This window comes from Erithacus rubecula, assembly GCF_903797595.1.
Source record: "Erithacus rubecula genome assembly, chromosome: 3".
Lineage (NCBI taxonomy): Eukaryota > Metazoa > Chordata > Aves > Passeriformes > Muscicapidae > Erithacus > Erithacus rubecula.
Genome location: NC_136689.1, coordinates 123,951,521 through 123,973,128, shown reverse-complemented (window position 1 = coordinate 123,973,128; position 21,608 = coordinate 123,951,521). Strand labels below are relative to the sequence as shown.

The 21,608-nt window shown below is 37.9% G+C and overlaps 1 protein-coding gene across 1 annotated transcript; it reads right to left on the bottom strand.

Moving 5' to 3' along the window:
- Nucleotides 1-10,653: 10,653 nt before the first annotated feature.
- OTUD6B (OTU deubiquitinase 6B) lies at nt 10,654-20,681 on the bottom strand. The gene is made up of 7 exons (XM_079302460.1): nt 20,518-20,681; nt 17,913-18,067; nt 17,346-17,441; nt 15,650-15,962; nt 14,127-14,188; nt 13,515-13,621; nt 10,654-13,018 (listed from the first exon to the last, which is right to left on the bottom strand). The coding sequence occupies exons 1-7, from the start codon at nt 20,606-20,608 to the stop codon at nt 12,934-12,936; spliced, it is 909 nt and encodes a 302-aa protein (XP_079158586.1). The 5' UTR covers nt 20,609-20,681; the 3' UTR covers nt 10,654-12,933.
- Between the last annotated feature and the right edge of the window lie 927 nt (nt 20,682-21,608).

Genomic DNA, 21,608 nt, shown 5'->3' with positions numbered 1-21,608 from the left:
TACTCCTGAATTTTTTTTCTGCCAAACATTCTGTACAGTATTGGTTATTTCTAAATGGCTTTGAAGGCACTAAGATGTCCAAGGCCACAATTTACACTCAAATTTTGTCTTTAAGACTAATATTTAAACATAGAGATCTTTAGGACAGAGCCATTGTTATCTGTCATGTCATATGCAGCCCTGAGTGAGGAGCAGGCAGTAATGTTGCTGAAGAAAACATAAGTTTTCTGAAATCAAAACCACAATTTAGATTATTTTTAATTTAGGAAGAAGAAATTAATTTACTATTTATTTATTATTTATGCTGCAGTATAAATAATATTTTAACTAGGTTTGAACTTCACAGAAAATATCCACACTGATAAGTAACTGAGAGCCAGGAAATGAACTTGTGCATCAGACCTCTCAGTGTTCACATTGCTTCATTTTTTGCTTACTCCCTGCATCTTTTGGGCTGCAAACTGAGCAAAGTTTGGAGGAGCTTTCACTTCAAAAACCAGAGCCAAAAGTCAGTATGGATAAAGTTACAACAGTTCTGCCTTTTTCTGCATACTCAGCCCCTTGGTGCTATCCCACAAGTTTTTCCAATCCCACAAACCCCTAAAAATCCCCATGCTGCACTCCTAAACATTTATACATACCTTCACTTCCATTCTGTACAAATGTTGCCCTCCTGAGCTGGACAAACTGCCCTCAGCTTGGTTCAGAAACTTTAAAATGAGAGGAGCACATGAAGGATAAAGGTTGTTTCTTCGAGCCATGCACACCAAGCAGGGTCCAGCAGAGAGCCTGGCACTGGGCAGCCCACTGCCTTCTGCCTTCTGTCTTCTGCCTGCTGCCTGCTGCCTTCCTTCTGCCTTCTGCCTGCTGCCTGCTGCCTGCTGCCTGCTGCCTTCTGCCTGCTGCCTTCCTTCTGCCTGCTGCCTTCCTTCTGCCTGCTGCCTTCTGCCTGCTGCCTTCCTTCTGCCTGCTGCCTGCTGCCTTCCTTCTGCCTTCTGCCTGCTGCCTGCTGCCTGCTGCCTTCCTTCTGCCTTCTTCCTTCTTCCTTCTGCCTGCTGCCTTCTGCCTTCTGCCTTTTGCCTTCTGCCTTCTGCCTGCCTTCCCCTGCAAGGTCCTGCTGTGTGATGCATCCAGCAGATTAGTAATGTCTCACTTCACAAGTCAAGATGCTGTTATTACTCTCTATTCTACATTCAGTACAACATCTTCAGAAACCAAATGAGATTCCTATCCATAGCTAACACACTGTTGTGGTTTAGGAATGCTTCTCCCCACTTTGTGCCGCCACCAGGATTCTCCTAAATCAGACACTGCTTGATTGCTTGTGTTCCCTCCTTCCCTTCCCACTTTCTAGTCTAGGGATGGAGCTGGGAATTGGAGGTATAAAAGGTGAAAATCATGGGTTAAGATAAGAACAATTTACTGAAAACTACAATGAGATAAGAAAACTAACAGTAACAGCAACAATTAATAACACAACCTGTAAGATAAAGAAACTATTTGTACAGAAAAACACAATGAATGCCATCTAACTCCTCCCCACCATACCATGCCTTTTTCCACTGCAAAAGAATGTCCTTCATCTTGGAAAAAAAAAGAGAGCAGCCCTTTCCCCCACCTCTGGCAATGTCATAAGGTGGTATCAAGTAACATTATGGTCTTGGCCATTCCACCTCCTGCTGCTCCAGGCCAAAACCAGGACACATGCCAAGAGATTTAAATTGCCTGAGCAGGGGGTTATGCTAGATGATCTCAGGAGATCCCTTCCAACCATGACAATTCCATGACCCTCAAGCTCCATGAAATGACTTGCCATTAAGGACAAGGTAAGCACTATACAGATGCTGTAAACAGATCCTCAAGCTTCTGACACTCCTTTCACAATGTCAGCTGTGTCTACAGAAATGGGAACATAAGCAACATCCATCTGGAAAGTTATTAAAGATGTTGTGAAATCCAGATGTTACTGTTGGCTGGGAGTAGTTCCATGCTCAAATGGCTCTTAAGAGATTTGGGTTTTTGAGGTGTTGACCATCCTCAATCTTCTTTTCCATCACCTACACTGGGACCCAAAATGCATTCATATTTGATGTCTTTAAAATGCTTTATAAAACTATAAATTACAAATCAAAATAAAGCCTGTAGTTAAGCAGCTGTATAAGAAACCAATCAAATATTCAGTTCTTCAGTACTGTTGTCTCATCTAAGCTCATCCAGAAACAGAATCATTACAGTTTTAAATTTCAAATATTTTGTCCACTTTAAAATTAATTTTCTTCTACAGATATTTATGCTCATGCTGAACAGGTTCAGGATTTCCTGTTTCTCAGTACTGCACATCCAAATGCTTCCTAGAGATTTGCAATTCCATCTCAATTTCTCATCCCACATCTCTGTGTAATGCAATTCTCTTTCCTGTTGTACAGTTCATCATATTGCAAACAAAACATTTAACCTCTGTGGCCTTATGTACCACAGCAAATCTGTGGCCTGTATAATGAGCACAAAGATGCACCTGTGTTCCACTGACAGCATAGAAATTTAATGCACAACACCTCATAAAAATTAGCTTTGCATAGGAGCATATCCTTTACAACTCTGTCATAAACAAAATCTAGAAGTAACCAGAAACAGCTTATTAAATCAGGCCTCTGTTTTGAAGAAATTTGTGTTTTCCTGTGTTCACTGCCATAAAGAATATAAGTGATGGTGACCTTAATCAACTGCACAACTGACTAAAGAGCCAACCATGTTCTGTTTGAAATCTTGGAGAAAAATATTGCTCCAAGTTGTTACAATATGATAAACAACGACAAAAGACTTAAGAACATACGGATTTTCTTTTCCTCTAAATCTTAGATTTGAACTTTTTTTCTTTTTTTTTTTTTTTTCTTTTTTTTTTTTTTTAGTGAAATTGCTCATCTGATTTTCATTATGGAGTACTTAAAAATATATATGAACCTTACAAGCCCATCTCACACAATGATGCTACAAAAACTGCCCTGAGGCCCAAATTGAAAAGAAGGATATTGTTAGACAATAAAATATAATTATCTCCTTTTATGTTAAAGTGCTTGAAAATATCCCAATAGGTATAAATTCCGTACATTTTATCTAAATAATAATCATCTTAAATAGAAAAGGACTAAAGGTAGATGAATACACAATTTTATTTTATCTTATTACAAAGATTCCCAGTTCCTGTCATCACCTGACTGATTTCTCTCAGATTAGAAAAGACTGCAAGAAACACACCTAAACAAAAATGTTCTTTCCCAAGCAGTACAGACAGAATTGTATTCAGACACACACCCCCAAACTGCAAAGTTCTCCTGTTTGTTGCTTTGCATTCATGATTTATCAGAAGAATGTCAAGGCTGGAGATCTTAGTCTAAAATTGAATAAATTCTAATACAGTTCTCCAAATGAAATAAAACCATGTTTATTACTGTTATGAAATATCTGAAAACTCTTTTTTATTTGAACACATCCACAGCAGGATCAATTAAATTAAATTAAATTTTAAAAAAGGAATTTCAAGTTGTCTTTCAGTATTTAAATAATTTACAATAGAATATCTTAAGCAGTGAAAAACCTACTTGCTAGCTTTGTCTAGCTTAATTATCCTTAGCTGCTTTTCACTGACTTCATTCTGTCTAACTGGGTGAGGTAATTTTAGCTTGCATAATATAAATCATTGGCAAGATTAACAATATATATTAAGATGATGTATGTTTTATTGCTGCTCAGCTAAACATGGCAGCTAAAGTAATTATGAGTATGAAGCTCCATTTATTTTTCCATAATGGGACCCTTTAAGTCACACACATTTGGAATGAGGCATATCCACCTCATTCTCTTTCAAGAGCAGTTTTTAACTGCATTACATCATTTCTTATGGGGTTGAAAGTTCATTGCCCAACACACAAATCTTTTACTCCCAAAACTCTGTAACTTTAAGAGGATCTTGGGGAAAATTAGGGCTATCAGCACTTCAGAAAGTAAATAAAAATGCAAATGTGTCTTGAGGACTGGAATGGCTGAAGGAGATGGCCAAGGAATTTAGGACATTCCATTTCCAAGTCACTCTTTTCATTACATAATCTGTGAGTTATAACAGAGTTTCAGCTGAAAACTATTTGATATTAACTCCCTGGCCTGAGACCAGATACTCATGGATGAAATCCAGATTCTGAAAAAAAATCATCATATAGGTGGAGCTCTTACTGGCAGCCGCAGCAAGAATTGCACATGCAAAGAAATTATTACCTACTCAGAGATGGAGAAGTCTTTTCAAAAGAGTTGAAAGGCCTATGAAATGAGCAATTTCTGTGTAATAACTGGTGTAGTTTACATCCAACTAGCAAAGTATTTGATGCCACATAACAAAGTGTTTCAGAAACACTCCATGCTCATTGGGACTGGTGCTCCATGATGTAGAAGGGCTCAGGGAGAATTACAAAAGTTCAAGGCATCTGCTGAGAGGGATAGCTAATGCTGTGTGACAAAGTTCATTAGTAATGTCCAGTCCAGTCTTGTAAGACCTTTATTAAAGAGGTGCAAGAAATAGAAACTGCTTTAATGAGGTGTGGAGCTGCTGCTAAACTGGAGGGAGATGTGATCATGAAAAGATCCTTGGAAATAGAAAAATGCAAACAAAAAATTGCAAACTGAAATTCAAGCAGAAAATGAAGGGTGAGTTGCTCCCCATCTGCCCAAACAAGCAGATTTCTTTGCCAAGGAATGTGCTCACAACCACCAGGGTACACAGCTGGGAGCTCTGGGAGTCTCAAGAAACAAGTAATATCCAATTCTTCAGTAACTCAAACAGTCCCTAGCAGAAGGAGATTACAATCTCTCTAACTCTTCAGCTATTTTCCAATAAAATAATTTATCTGAAAAGCACTAAGCATGATAGCTCATATAAGAAAGGCAGAGTTAACAGTAACGATGGAATTAAATACTTGCCCAAAGAAACAAACATGAGGTGAGTTTATCCTACTGAATACAACACATGAGTATTGTAAATAGGCTGAATAAGCAGAAATACTTTTAAAGCTGTTCTAGTCTGTCAGCTGGCTCTATCAATCAAAGTTACCAGAAAACCCCAAGCAAACATCTCCCTCCCTATGACTAGGAGACTGAGCCTGAAGAAACTGGAAAACTCTGCTCTAACTGGGGAAACCTTCAGATAAAAAATTTCTAAGGTGGCCCCTTTGACTGGCCTGGACACAGAAGCAAGGGACCTGTAGCCTGAAGCAAACACACAGATCATGCATTTCTCTTCTGACTCTATCTATAGAATTCTCAGTTACCTTCTCTCCCCTTTTTCCACATAAAAGATGATACTTGTAAAATAAAAGACAGAATAATTTGCTCTATCTGAAACTAGTGCTGCTGTGAGCTGGATGTCAGTCTGGAGAACCACCAGAGATCCCTTTAAAACTAAAATATTCTATGAAAATCATGCTTCATGTTTACTCATTTTGCACTGCATTTAGAAAAATGTCATCAAATTTTGATATTTTGTAAACCGACTGTTGGAAGGCACTTGTATAGTTTTAAAACATGTTACTGTTTTCCCAGCTTTGAGACCAATATTCCCACCCCACATCCACCACCTTGCTTTTGGATTTATGCTATCATAAAAACAGGTGACTATATTTAAGAGATAAAAAGTTATTCAATACATATCTTTAATCTTGGTGTATAGTTCTTCAAACACTTGGTTAAACTATCCTTGAAGCCATTAACTGAGTGAACAGAATGTCATGTGCATTGTGTGCCAGTGGTACATTCAGCCCTGACAGCAGAAATTTAACTATTGCATTACTTTAGAAAATGAACTGAAGAAAGTATCAAATATGTAGAACATATGTTTTATGTCTGTGTATTTTTGTAGTCCATGTGTACACGAGAAACATGCAGAATCTTAATTTCAAAGAGTTGGTCGATATAATTATGGATTATCTATTCTCTCACTTCAATATCTCAAAAGGAAATGAGATATACTATATGCAAAATTAGAAGTAAAGTTACTTTTATAATTTTTAAGGCTCTTCAATTAAAATTTACTAAGAGTTCACTCAAAACACTATATAATTAACATGTACAGTGTTTTAATAAGTAAACATAAGCTTTATACCTTTACCAGTTCATTCTCTTCTTGGCCTATTTACTTATATTCTAATATAATAGTCGGTAGTTCTCATCTATTTTTATATTGTGCAGTACAGGATTGGATTATATTCCTCCTTTTTAAAATGCATATTTGATTTCACTCCTTGAAATGATCATAGAATCATAGAATGGTTTAGGTTGGAAGGGATCTTAAAGTTTACTTTGTTCCAGCCCCCCTGGCACAGGCAGGGACACCTTGCACCAGACCAGGTTGCTCAGAGCTCCATCCAGCCTGGCCTTGAACACTGCCAGGGATGGGGCTAAGTGAAATCTTTTTTTTTTTATGTCTTCTGACTGCAAACTGTTGCACACCAATGCATTTGAAATTTATAAAGATTTTTTCAATTTAACTCAAGTAACGTTATTAATGAGTTTTGGAAAGGCCACTCTGTCAAGGTAATAAGAGCTTAGTTTGTGCATCAAATTTTGATTGCATATGCATCATTGTGTACCATATATTCTGTGAAGGGAGACTAGCAGAAATCCTCTGCTGAGACTTGCTTTCTTATGTTGTACAGTAACCTGTCTTGTGTTTTCTTCTTCAAATGCATAAAGAAGTCTTGCAGAGAAAAGATAGAGAATTTCAGACATAGGATTTACTGAGATTTCATAATCAAATGTATTTACAAAGCAAAAATTTTCAAATTTAGTCTGCTTTGCATTTAGATTAAGGCTCTGGAGTTAGCCAGGGAACTCAAATTGTGCAAAACACCCACACTATTAGTAAACTTAACAAAAATATTAAATATGTTTGTTGGTGTGTAACAGGACCTACCACAAGCCCACTTAGGCCACCCCTCTGATCCTGACCCATGAGCTATGAACAGATGCAGCACCTGTCCCACAGGTGAGCACTAAGCTAACCCTCTCCTCCTCACCCTCTGAGCCTGTCCTTTCTGAAGTCTGTATCCACACAAGCTATTTCACATTTATTTTTATTTCCAGTGATGCCTGTGGCAAGAGTAGTAGACAGAAGGCACAAGTAGGACACATTGATTATGTGGATAATTATGACAGCATCAAAAATGTTTTATGAAAAAAAAAAACAGAATTGCCAAATGGTGTAATTAGAAAAAAAACCCTTATCATAGTTTTTGTAATGTGTCCTTCCACAAGAGGGGGAGTATCACTTGTTAAGATGAGGAAAGCTAAGGCTCTTTTAGAAGAGACAGCATGTACTCAGGTTTTACAGATTCTATCAGAGAAGCTGGATGTCACACCTCTATTTAAAACAAACAAAAATTTTATTTGATTGCACATTTTATTTGTGATAATCTAAAATGTAAGGGTTTGGAAGATCAACAGAATTTTCTTTAATAGCCTCTTTATTGCATTTTACCGGACAGCAGTTTTTTGCAGTTTTCCAACTTGGATTTAAAGCATTCTTGCATTATATTCTTCAGCTCCTTGCCCCCCCTGTAGCTTTTCCTCAGAAATCTCCAAATTGACTCTAATTTTTCCGTTGTTTGCAAAAGTTGTGATAAAATTTTCAGAAGCAGATGGGTAATTCATGCAAGCAGCAGATCAAGCAGACAGCAAGTGCTAAAATGGAATCAGTAACATTAAGCACAGTATGTCTAATACTGATAAATATGCCAGAGATCAAAATAAAGTTTTTAAAATTCATTGACGTAAACTGCAGTTCCACCAACCAGTGAAGAAGATGCAGCTGCCAGTGCACCCACAGAACACTCTCAGGGAACTCACCAACCTCTGGATGTTGGAGGCTGGTGATTAATATGATTATTAACTGAAGTGCAAATGGCATTCACAGCTGTTTGCCTGGGGCTCCAGTTACTTCCCCCCAGCCAGGGCACACACCCAGCCACCAGCATCCAGAATATTCCTCGACACTGAATGATTTTGTGCATTTCATATGGGCATTCCCAATTCACAACTACTTTCCCCATTCTGTTTCTTGGTTTTTTTGTGCTCAAACATTCTGCAAACAGCTAAAAGAAAAATGGTTTTTCATTAGATATCCCTCACTCTTTCCTCACTCAAAGCCTTATTATGATTTAATGACGAATTATTGCATATTTATACTACTGAGGTGTTATTCATACTTTTAATTTAGAGGATATATGTGTATATGTATATATATGTGGAAGAATGAGTTTAAAATCTCAACGTCCTTAGCTTGTTTAAAAGAATATTCATATACCTTCCAGAATGCAATTGCCAAAGTGCATCCTTATGATTTATGTAATAATTTCAAACAAGAGATTTTGCTGAAATGTTTTCATAACACTATCCTTCAAAAGAAAAGAAAAAAAAAGCAATAAAAACTAAACCAGCATAACTCACATCTGGAAGGTTTTCATATCTGGACAAACACAGCATCATCAGATTCTTAATGCATCTAACTCCTTCATAAATCATGACAAAAAATTTGCAGAATTGATAAAGTTGAGGGAGCCTGTGCAGAAAATATAGCTCCTAGGAATATTTTTTAATCTACTTGCTAGAAAGGCTTATGCACTCCAATTTTTCTAACTTGCAAAGTATAAAGCTTATCAATTAACGCCTTGATGTATTTATTTAATCTTCAACACAGACTACATCAGTTTATTCTGAATTTTACTAAATATTTTTGTGTATGAATAATTCTTTTTATGTTTCTAACATACAGAGGCAATTGCCAAGTTGGATTCAGTTGTATTCAAAAGTACATCTATCATATGCCTCTAGTGATCAATCATAACCCATCTGTTGCTTTTATTAGTTGCTCAAAACAAAGGAATAAGTGGGTTAGTGTTCTCACTGGAGCCAAAAAAAGTACAAAAAAAGCCTTCTGTTTCAGATCCTATTTTTAAGCCTGCTTAACTTCTTATAGATTAAGTAATAAACACAGGCTGCTTGTCATTCATAAATACATCCTAGGAAATCCCCTGGGAGAGGGAGAAAGGCAGGGTGTGTTTCAAGGACTAAAAATAGAAAGTTGTACTTGCAACAATTCCATGGCCTATGACAGATGGCAGCCCAAAGCAGCCAGATGATGCAGATGGGATATTCTGATGTCATTCTCAGCACAGCTTTCAGGCCATCTCCAGGACCTTCATCACTGGCTCCTTTGGAAGGTGGCTGCTCCCCTGATGCCACTGACCCAGCACACCTGTGCAGGGTGAGCAGGGCTGTCCTGAACACAGCTGTGTGTGTGCACTGTGATCATTGACACTGCCTGTGCTCACTCAGCCACTGTCACATCACTGAATCCATAAGGCAACCAGTGCTGCTGAGGGAGGAACTGAGTAAAATCCACAGCCCAAACTGCCAGAGGGAGTGCCCTTCCCAACCCCATCCACTCTCCTGTCAGCCGTGCACTTGGCTCCAGCAATTCTCACTGCTGTAATTCATAACAACCTTACACTCAAGCATAACTCAGCCCAGGGGAAGCCACCATCCCACAAGCAGCAGATGTACCCAGTCACACTGCCGCCAGCACATCTTACTCCTTGAGTCACAGTAGGAACAGAGGGGATGTGCTCTGCATACACTCAAAATTTCAGCACTGGTTTGTTTTTTTCCTGGAGCCTATCACAGCCCCTGTTGAATTGCCTGTGAAAAACAGAGGAACAGAGCATGGGGAAGAGGCAAAAAGTGATCCTACTGACAATTTTACATCAAAGCAAGTGGTTGTGAAACAAATTCCCTCTTCACTGTATCTTACAAAATCACTAGGGTTGGAAGGGACTCCTAGAGACCAAGCATCCTGCCAAAGCAGGGCCAACCCAGAGCAGGTTACACAGGAACCAGGCGGGTTTTGAATGTCTCCAGAGAGGGAGACTCCATGACCTCTCTGGGCAGCCTGTTCCAGTGCTCTACCACCCTCAACAGAAAAAAGAAGTTGTGTTTTAGCTTTGGTGGAACATTTCAATATATGTAAATACAAGAAGTTATGAGAATTGTACAAACGTGCACAAGGGACATCACTGCTACATTGCATTTTATATACTTTCTTTCTTTAAAAAAGTCATTGAACAAAATTCCTATCTAAATAATAAATTATTAGATGAATTAATTTACTGTTTAAATAAATTATGACAGGTCTGCACTCCCTTTGGCTGCCACCCACCTCCCACCCCCTTTCTGGAGACGCCTGAAGCCCTCACAGCTGGACAGGAGAGCAGAGAGTCAGTGAAGGGGACAAGGACAAGCACTAAGTCACAAGTAACCACTGTTTTCAACAACAATACGTTCTTCCCTTTCAGAATATTGTACGCAATTTATTTCAGACTACTAGACAGCTTCCCTCTTGTTTATGTGAGCTTTCCTAATGGCAACTAAGCTCAACTAACCTCGAAAAAACTACCCAACAGTCCTTAAAAGAAATAGCAGCTGAAGAAACTGAATTACAGATAAAAGCAAGGAAAGCTACTGAAACACACACTCAAAGTACACAGTATTATTCTGCAGTGTAAAAAGTGTAAACTGGCAAGTAAGTTAAAGGCTTAAATGTGGAAACACCCTTGCTCAGTCTCACTTAGTCCTTTTAATGCATGGGGAAGTTCAACAGTATTTTCAAATACAGATTTTCAGAAGAGCTCAAGTGTAACTGCTAAAACACTGAGGATAAATTCTGTTCAGAAACAATTTCATATGGAGTGGAGCTTTGTCTGCCTGAATACAATCAGTCATTTTAGAATTCATATTACAGTAGGATCCTAAAACTTAAATGGATAAGCTTATTCATACTAAGAAGTAAGTGAATTCTTTGAGTACAAGATAAAACTGACCCAAACAAGATCTGCCACAAATAATCCCATTTATTACTTTTTGGCAAGTCCCATACAGCATGAGCAAAGATCTTTACTCACTATATTAAATTATTCAACTTTATACAAACTGTAAACATCTTCAACATGACAAACTCTTGGTACAGGTGCTCCCCGCTTCTGGCATCTTTTCTCTCTCAGTTAATCAAACAAAACTGAAACCCAAAAACCCCAAAGAACTGCATATCTATAAAATGCAGCATGTGCATTTTATATCACATCAATTCTAAGCAATGCAGAGAAGAGTACTTATTATTTTTAGTGACATTTGTAATGGTATTATGAATAGAAACATTTTTTTCCATGTGTTGTATCCTAATTTTTTGTTTAAAATTAAAACCATAATTTTATACAATCAAGGTAGTAAACCAAATTTTACAGTAAGATTTGGTATATAAACCAGCTATATTTGTTATACTGTAACAGATAAATAAGGATGAAAAAACTCTTGATCTGGTTAACACTTTGTTTTCCTGGCAGGCAGAAGAACTTCTTGTCCAAAAACTCCTGCTGTAATTATATGATTTTTTTTACCCACTCTCTCTCAAAGTGCTTTAAATCAGACATAATCTGGCCCATAAAGTGATCACTTATCTCCCTCTTAAGTAAGAGCAGATTTTTCCAAATTCCAGGAATGCAAGTCTGCAGGCTAGCTTTACTGAAAGACTACAAGATACACACTGTTAGGTCATAATCCTCAAACCAGGGCAAAGGTGTTTAATCTTCTCATGAACTGCTTTTCTCCAAACCAACTCAGCAGAAATAAAATACAGACAATTCTTTTATTGTCTAAGGCTTTAAAAAAACATTTCAAAAATCACTTTCTTGTTAAAGAAAAAATTGCATTAAAACTTTGGTTTCAGTATGCTCCCAATTTTGAAGTCACATTTACAGACAACAATCCACATTTCTAATGTAAAAAGTCAAGCCATATTAAAATTTTTCAAGTCTCTGTGCATCGTAAGAAGCAATTAAAATAAACTTAATTATTTTCCAGATGACCTTCAGTTACTGACAAAACCCAAGGTGGTTATTTCTACAGCTTTGTGTAACCAGCTGTTTTAAGCATTATAAAACATCACACTTTAGATGACAAAGTGCTTAGATCAGCAGATCCAGAAGTTATGAGTTCAGATGAGTCTCAATACCTGAAATGAGGACACTGAGGAGTTTTAAGTTTTTTAATTCACCAAAATGCACAGCTGAAAGACTATGGAGAACTAACAGTGCAGTTAACTTGCACTGACAGTAGGACTACAGTCCTAAATAACAATGCTCCTCCTACACTGTCAACTGCAAAAAAAAAAAAAAAAAAAAAAAAAAAAGAAAAAACCCTACATTAAATCTTGGTAAAAATCTTAAATGAAAGTCTTCAAAAAGATTGTGCAATTCCTTCAGTCAAGCAAGATATTCTGCTGCTGGATTAACTTCCAAATTCTCTGCCCAAATAAAGAAGGGAATCAATACTACACTGTTGAAATTAAATCCTGATAGAACTACAGGAACTCTACAGAGGATATTCCATAACCAAAATGCAATCACTCATTTCAAATGTCTGAACTTTCCATTATTGTGAAAATCTGTCAGAAATAATGGAACAGGGAACTACCTTCAGGTAACATTAAATCTTCAGCAGAAATACAGATTAACCAAAACAAATTTTTATTACTTGATATTTTCCCTGCAGCATTGAGAGGAAGATCTATTGAAAAAAACCTGATCTACACAGCCACCATTTTACACATCTTCTAAACATAATTAATACCAACAAGTTCACAATATTGTTGTGTGGTTTTGTTTTTCGTTTTGTTTCGCTTTTGTTTCAGCCATTTCTGATTTATAGTCAAACCTTGCAGGTCTTTTTTTTTTTCCTCATTTACAATCCATTCCATTTACTTTCCAGTCTTACTGGGAATTTCCTGGAGCCCAGCACACCACGATGCAACTGCTACCCATGTGAATGTACAACTTTTGTACGCTAGCTGCTGGTTTCTGTAGCAGTATCTGTTAGAACTTTTACAGAATTGTAATGTTCTCCTAATCCATAGGCATGCCTCATATACCTAAAAAAAAAAAAGTTACAGAAATATGTTCAGTTTAACAAAATGTATACATTATGCCAAACAGTAACAGCACTGGAAGACTATTTAAATAAAGGTAAGCTTTAGCAACAAAAATATATGGGATCAGAACACAGAAGAGTATTAATAAAGACAATTTTAATTTCTGGTCACTTCCAGGCACAGTCTGACAAATACTCTGAAGACAGAAAAAAGTTTCCTCCATTTTGTATCAATGTCATTATTACTGTGTAATTATTTAACAAGTAAAACGACATTGCAGCATTCTCTAAATCAGTGACTGATACACATCAGACACTGTCTAACTATAATTTCTCCAAAATAAGTGTATCAATCACAAACAATTTCTGATCTGCACAACCATTGAGCAGTGTTTCAACATCAGATGTGTAACAAAATAAAAGAGCAGGTGACAATCAAAGCTGAGCCCTCTGTTACACCAATAAGTGCACTAAATGTGATAAAATTACATACTTACACAAGTGTTATTGGTTTGCCTGAATACTCTTCACCAACGACAATGGGAGGAGAATCCATTTGCACTACTTCAATAGGTGTTTGTAAAATGTGTGACAAAGCCCTTAGCTTTAAGGCAAAACAATTTAGCAACAGGATTAAAGACAATATAGGCAAGAGACAGGAAGACTAGGCATTTCATTTTAGCAGACAGTTAAAACATAACATTAGCAATATTTTCAGAAAATAAACTTTATTAAAATAAGCAAAAATATTTTAAATTTTAAAGCTTTAATTGAAAACAGATTGTCTTAAATAAATAATTGTTTAGAGGATGCAACATTGGGGTAGTTTCATTAACTTGCTAATGGTTCTTTCATAAAATTAAGACAAACTAAAATAAATACATATTTTTTGAAGCTCAAGTTCCTATTTACATGACAACAACCTAACAATACTCCCCCACTCATAGTGTCAGTCTTTCTAATGATATTTATACCAAATGAATTCACTAACTCACATGTTGTCAAATACACCAGAACAGTGGTGCACCATCAGAAAAGATGGTGGGAAAACAACCTATAACCACAAGAAAAATCCACTTCAGAATCTCACAAATAGAAGTTATACTTACTTCCAGCTGACCACCCCATGCAGCTGTATTTGCTATATCATCACAGTACTTCTCAAATTCCTCTGCAGGGAAAGAAAAGACAACTTTTAGTACTTGTCTTGTTTGAGAACAAGCAACTGAGGAAAACACTGATTGTGTAATGAAGAACACTACAGCCAAAAAAGGACAAACACACTGTGAAGAAAAAATATATATGTTCACTGAAGAAAAGCAGAGAAAGAGTTGTCAAAAAAAACCCTCAAATTCATTCTATTTTAAAAAGAAAATTTCAGACTGAAGAAAAGGATATAAAGAGTATAAAAAGAAGTACAGCTAATACTTAAATGTTTTTATTCAGAGAACAAACATGAAGTTGCATACAGTTTTCTTTCTGTTAAGTTTCAGAGGATGTTTACAAACTTTAGAAGTGACAGTGAGTAGTATATCTAATTCTTACATAAGCCAGAAAATGTTTTAAAAATCTTGCAACCACATGTAGGTAAACAGTTGGCTAGGGTTTCTTTAAATTTCCAGATTAGCTGCCTTGTTTTTAACCTCTGAAGTATTTATTCTCAATAGTTCCTTTGTAAATAGCTAAGGAAAACCTTTCAGATCATATTCTACACAAACCAAATTTGTAAACTACAAACCCTCGAGCTTTCCAACCTTATAAACAGATTTTGAGAAAGAAGAACGTTCAGATTTTCTGAAGAATGCTGAGAATGACTTTTCATTAATTTCCTTTATAACAGAAAAGCACAATTCCCTGTTGCTGTGCAGGATTTTATTTAGTCTCCTGGGACCCGTTTAACCTGCGACAACAATCTCTGTCAACATGGGAAAGACAGCACCCGATGACCACATGAAATCCACAGCAATGCCTATTAAACAAATGTAGCATTAAGTTAAGCAAATTTATGCAGTCATTTTTGTGCAGCTCCAGGCACAATGAATAAATCAGGTATTGCTCAAATAAGAAGTACATAAACTCCATTTTTACTCATCCTACACTGCTGTTCCACACTAAAGCTCTTTATACTTTTTAGTCTACTTGTAAAAAATTGTTCCAAAATACTTTGCAGCGGAAAAAACAAGGTAGAATAAGAAAATGCATCTATTTGAACTATTATAAAATAGATTTGCATGAATTTCATACCCATTTTAACAGCTTTCCTGTGTATACTAAAAACAGCAATACAAAACTTGACAAGAAAATGACCCCAACCTGGTAGACAAGTTGTTTATAACTAAAAAATCACATCCCAGAATGAGTTCACATCATCTAGAAACCAGCAAGTTCTGGGGGTTTTTTTGGTTGTTTTTATTTTTTTTTTTTAATGGGGAGCAGTATTTCCTAGATTCATTAAAAAAACCAAAAAAAAAATTAGAGATTCAGGTGCACCAAGTTTCACAGCAGATCATAATTCTGCATTCCATGGAACACAACAAAGTTACAAACACCATAAAAGTCCCAATTCAGCTGTAACTGAGATTTATCAGACAATAATAATAGTTTTTAAAACCTCATATGCTACAAGTCTTACCTCTGCTATACATATCTCCAGTATTAGGGTTTGTAAGAAAAGGCAGGAAGTCATCAACGTGACTTTGCATATACTTTGCTGTTTGGTTTCTCAGAGTTGCAACAGTCCAAGAATTTTGGTGATCCTTGAGCTGATCTTCAATAGCTCTGTACATGCAATGGCCATCTGAAGGGATTTGTTTAATATCTAACTGCCTTGCTGCCAATAGGGAGGCAAGTTTCTGACTTTCAAGATGTCTAGCACCTGTTAAATTTTGTATCTCAGCTTCAGCTATTCTTTCTTCTCTTTCTTTCTCCAAAGCAGCTTTTTTGTCCTTAAATAAAAAACACACAAAAATGACATCAAATGTTAAAATTCAGAATATGCTTGTATGGATGTTGGATTAGTGCTTGCTTCTAACTCTTCCAATGCTTTCTCAATACATTCTTTATAAAGTATTTGTATGAATCACTACTACCAATTAGATACCTCCTAAACCCAAACTTTGGCAAATGCTAAGTTACCAATATATCCTAATTGCCTCTGACACCACACTTAAAATTATATGACAAGAGAAATCTTAATTATATCAACATGCAAAATAACACTTTACAGCACTCATATAAAAACTATTAATCATAGTCCTTTCTTCAGGATCAATTATTTCAACACTCAAGTAGGGGAATTCTAATAAACATCAGAAAATACCACTCTCATAAAGAAGAGTGAGATCTACCAGTTAAGTATATGACTGCATAATGGAGCTTATGCCATGAAACTGAAAATTCCTCAGGAATGTACTCTACATCACAAAAGACTGCTCCTAACCTAAAGGATGGATAAAAATGCATGAAGACTAGCAGGGATGTAATAATACAAAAAAAAAAAAATTAGTTTCATAGAATGTTTCATAAGTTCATGCTGATGTTAACAAGGGAGCAAGAACCAAAGTAAATAAGCAAGTAAAAGAGGAAGCAGTACAAAGAATCATCTTCCAATTTTCAGACTTAAAATTCACCACAAATCAAGACTGGACTGGCTTAGGCAATAGGAATATAGGAAAACTAGACCTGAGTTCCTGGTTTGCCTAGACAGGAATTATGAACAACCTTTTAACATGTTTGTAATGATCATGTAACAGGATGAAATATGCAATAAAGCAGTGGTCCCCTGGCCTTGACCCAATATTCATGCAGGCAGAATGATAATGTTAATCCATCACAATATTTGATGTTTCACCAGATCTAAGCCTAACAGACAAGACAATAGGCAATATTACTCAACAACTTAATATTTTAAAATAATTTCTTCAGTATTGACATTCTTTCATTAAATGTGTAAAGTATTACTTACTAGTTGCATGATTTCCACATAGTATTTTAATTCAATTGCTTTACTTCTTTAATAGCATTTGTAATGAAAGTCTTTCAAAAATCATTTGCTTTACATAATTTCTTTTTTTATGGCTCCCATTTTCCTGACCTATTCTGATTCCTGGCACATGGTTGAGGGTAGAAAAGTACAACCACTTATAAAATTCTTACATATCTAGGCAGCAGTTTAACAGATTTTCAGGCATCCAGTATGTACTGCATCAACACAGAATTACTCAGGTAATGTCCCCTGCAAAATTGTTTACCTTTGGCTATTACAGTTATGTTTAGCTGAACATAAAAGTCAATCAGTTACTTGCAAAATGTTTAGCATGAAGTCATACCCGCCTCTTCTGTGCTTTTGATATTCGATGGTGCTGAATCTGCTGCTCTACTCCTTCAAGCTCTATATTTGCAACCCCATCAGCTATGGAATCTGTCTAAAAAGAAAAAAAAAGTTAAATATTCTTATTAGTATAAACAATAACTAAGATATGCGTCTTCTGAAATAGTTTTAATTTCTCTTCTAGGGTATTTTTATGAAGTTTAATCACAAAGATCCATGTATAGCACAGAAGCCATCAAAGCATTTCACATCCCAAATACCATCTTGCATTTTGTTACTTTTCTGCAGTCCCAACAGTTATGTACATCTCAAACTTTGGCTGTATGTTCTCTTACATACTGGAGTGTGAATACTACTTACTGGCTGAAAGGAAAAGCTTTCCTCACTATGCCAGCCATCAGTAAGTTCTGTGAAAATTAAAGCAAAAGGGTCCATCTTCTGTATTAAAGCATAATCAGAAGTTGAAAAAAACTTTGAAGTGTTATTTAATTATAATTGTTAAAAGTTAAAAAAGCTCTAACACAGACTGTACCTGTACAACTTCAGCTGAATCCAGGGCACATACCTTATTCTGTTCAGGTGAAGCTTCCTTCAGCTGCTTTAATTCCTCCTTGTGCTTCTGTTCAAGTTCTGCCTCTAGTTTGGCAACTTCATCTGCCAGCTGTTTTCGTCTCTTCTTATCATTCTTGGGAACAGCATTTTTCATGCCCTGAATTTTTGCTGTTAGAGCAGCAGTATAATAAAATATTATTTCTTAATACATACTCTATGGTCATTACAAAAAATGACTGCAAGTCACACAGAAAAACTAATTTACAAACATCAACAAATCAGGGTAATAGTTTAGCTGTGAGACTGCTGGTTATAATCCTCACATTTTCCAAATGGCTATATTTTTTCTTAAAAGATGCAAACTGCCTTTTCTTTCACTGAAGAAGAGGAAAACTTTCACCAGGCTACTAATAAAAATACATATGAACTTCATCAGTGCAGCAGACTTTAGCCTGCTGCCTCAAAAAGATTGAGGGCATCAAAACAGCAAATCTCACATGAAAGATGTGCAATTTTTTATCTCATGAGCAGCAGATTAAAATTGAAAACTGAGTTTACTCATTCTTAAGACAAAGCTTCTAAAAGCAAAATGGGTATTTGAAAACAATAAAAAAAAATTAAAATCCCTGAGTATGTCTAGGCTGTAAGTCAATGCTTCATTTCTACAATCACAGAATAGTTTGGTTAGAAATGGTGTCCAGGTTACCTTGCTCTGCCTCCTGTTCAAAGTGGGACTGAACTCAAAGCTACATTAAGTTATGTTAATTCAGATGCACCTAAAATTTATTCAGGTGACTGTGCCCATCTTCAGGGATGGGAATTCTGCAACCTTTCTGGGAAACCTTTCTCCTAATATTTAATGATTCTTGCTATGAAAATATTTTCTTTTATTCTTCTCCTGAAGATGTTTCTTGTTGCCCTTCAGCCCATATATCTAGTCCATTCTCTCTACTTTGATGAGTCTCCATCCATTACACAGTGGAAACTACAAACTGATTCCCCTATAGTCTTCTTTTCATGTGTTATTAAATGAATACCCGATACCTCTGTCACTTCTGTATTCACTGTTTTAGAGTTACAGCAGCAGTTATTTAGCGCCCTGCTTGCTATTCATCACCTGTAAATTTTCCTGTCCTTCACCCTCGACTGACACAATCGAGCTGAAGATGATGGCAATGATAATGAAACTTTTCAAAAGGAGGCAGGAAGAATGCTTATACCGAAAGATTTATGTTAAGCATTCAGCGCCACAGATGAATAAGCTGAGTATGACAGAAAAGCAGCTTTGTTCATTAAAATTAACATAACAGAGAAGAAGGGAATCCAGAACATAAAAGGCACACACAAGTACACAGAGGAGAGTATGGGTGGTGAAAAGGGGGGAGAGAGGCCGTGGAGAAAAGTACCATCAACCAGAGAAGGTATTGGATTTTCAGAGGTTGAGATGCACCTTGTGTTAAATCTTACAAACAGTTTTGCTCTCTGGTGAACAGTTATCAATGCCCATACCAGGAATGTATTTTTCTAGAAGGCAAACGTGCCCATAAACCATCTGCCACTCCCACTGAGAAGAATGGGGCTCTGCCTTGTATTTACCCCTCCCACCATTTGATAGTGGAGAGATACCATTATCACCTTCTCCAGGTGTAAAAACCCCCTGCTCCTCAGCCTCTCCCAATCAATGTGCCATGTACTCCAGGCACCTACGGCAATGCTCGATTCCTACCCCTCTCGAGTTCAAACTAAACCTAAGGGAGGAACAGGCATCTCAAAACAGTAAATTCCTACAGATTTAGTGAGACTAATATAACCTGACTGCTCTCTTCTTTAACCCTCTGATAAAAGGTTGCGGATGGGCTGATTTCATTACACACCAAAAAAAAAAAAAAAAAAACCAAACAAACAAGGAAAAGGCCGTATCAATATATTAGAAATAAGAAAGGCCTGTCAAAAATGTTATAATAACTGTGAAATTCAACACAATGAGTCTATCAGACCTCCTTAATTATATCAATATACTGTAATAGCGTAGGTCAAATACCGTAAAGTGCTACAAGTTCACACTGAAGCACTATAAGACCACACAGGTATTTTACTACAGATACTTTATTATGGCTAAACAAGACATGAAAATTCGGTTCAGGTCAACTGCACTTGGAACGAAAAAACGTAAGAGGCTGGGCAGGAAGAGCCCCTAGGACCGCTTTTCAATCTAAAACGCCTCAAAAAACCCACACCTTCTTCAACCTAAAACCAAAGCACCATAACGCGAAGATCACGCCAATGGCCCAGCATGAATTAAGTCACAAGTCAGCGCATCGCCCGTTCCCAAGACCGGGGCGAGGCCCGCAGGACCAGCACCGCTCCGGCAGCACGGCCCGGCCGCCACGCCGCCGCCCGTACGCCCCACGCCGCCGCCTCTGTCCCCGTACTAGGGCACTGCCAGGGCTGCTGCTGCTCCTCCTCCACAGCCACCGCCGTCCCTCCCGCCCCTCCGAGCCACTCGCGCTGCCGGGGGAAGGCGGCGAGCGGACCGAGCCCGGCCGGCCCCGCGTGTCCCCGCCGCCGCTCCCCAGCCCTCTCCCCGCCCGCCCTGCGCCGGCCGTGGCGCCCCTCACCCTGGAGCTCCCGCTTCTCCTTGCGCTGCCGCTTCACCAGCTGCTGCAGCGGCCCCTCGGGCCCCGGCTCCTCGTCCCCCGAGCCCTCCATGGGCGCCCGGAGCCGGCGGGCGCGGCTGACCCCCGACCCCGGCGGAGGCGGGAGCTCCGTGCGCTTCCGCAGCGCCGCCCCGCCCGGCGCCGCCTCCGCCGCGGCGTGAGGGGAGCGCCCGGCCCGGCTCGGCCCTGCGCCTGCGGCGGGGCTGGGCTGGGCTGGGCTCGGGGCGGGGAGCGGAAGGGTGCGCTTGGGTCGTTCGGAGCTCATTTCTGCGGGGCACTCGCTCCTGCCGCGGGTAAAGCACTCCCGTGGACAAGTCTGCGCTAGGAAAAAGCCATGCGTTCGGTTCAGTCCTGTTAAACAGGGAGGTGAGAAGAGAATCCGTTAGAGGTTTTACGCAATTTATCACATTAAGGAAAAGAAGGAAATTAACCTGTTTTTTTCTGTACAAAATACACAGTGTGCCGCGCGTGTCAGTTTTTATGAGAAACTCTAGAAAGGCTCACCATTTTCTAAGTTGCGGTGCTTGTGTCTCCTCACCGATGTGAAATTACTCCTCAGAAAGGGAAACATTTTTGTTACAGTAAAAAGCCACATTTCGTGTTTGGGGTCAAATCAGCATCTCAAAGTGAGAACTACAAATTGCGTAGTGAAATGCTTTGCTGTTCAGTGCAAGCGCCAACACTGTGGAACATTCAGCTGACATGGACAAAATATAGCCTATAAAAGTTAATATTTTAATGGCGCTTAAAATTACTCCAATTGAGCAAAAACTGGTAGTCTGTCCTTAACGCTTAAGGTCATTGCTGTTATTCATTTTACATTTTTATGAACAGAATATCTACAAGAACATGTCCTTGGAGGTATTTAAAAAGCAGTAAATATGGTTCTGAGAGAGATGATTTGGGGATGGGCTCGGCAGTGCTGGGTTAACAGTTGGGCATCATACATATCTTTCCCAAGTTTTAGACACAAGTCTGAAACAGAATCATAACATGATATATCAAACTCTCTTACTGTATAGAAACACATTTTTTTAAGATCCCCTTTAGAA

Excerpts from the sequence above, each read along its gene's own strand:
- OTUD6B (XM_079302460.1), bottom strand. The coding sequence starts at position 20,608 with ATGGAGGGCTCGGGGGACGAGGAGCCGGGGCCCGAGGGGCCGCTGCAG. Across the intron at positions 18,068-20,517 it reads GGAGAAGCGGGAGCTCCAGG|CAAAAATTCAGGGCATGAAA; the intron begins GTGAGGGGCGCC and ends CTGCTCTAACAG. Across the intron at positions 13,019-13,514 it reads GGCAAACCAATAACACTTGT|GTATATGAGGCATGCCTATG; the intron begins GTAAGTATGTAA and ends TTTTTTTTTTAG.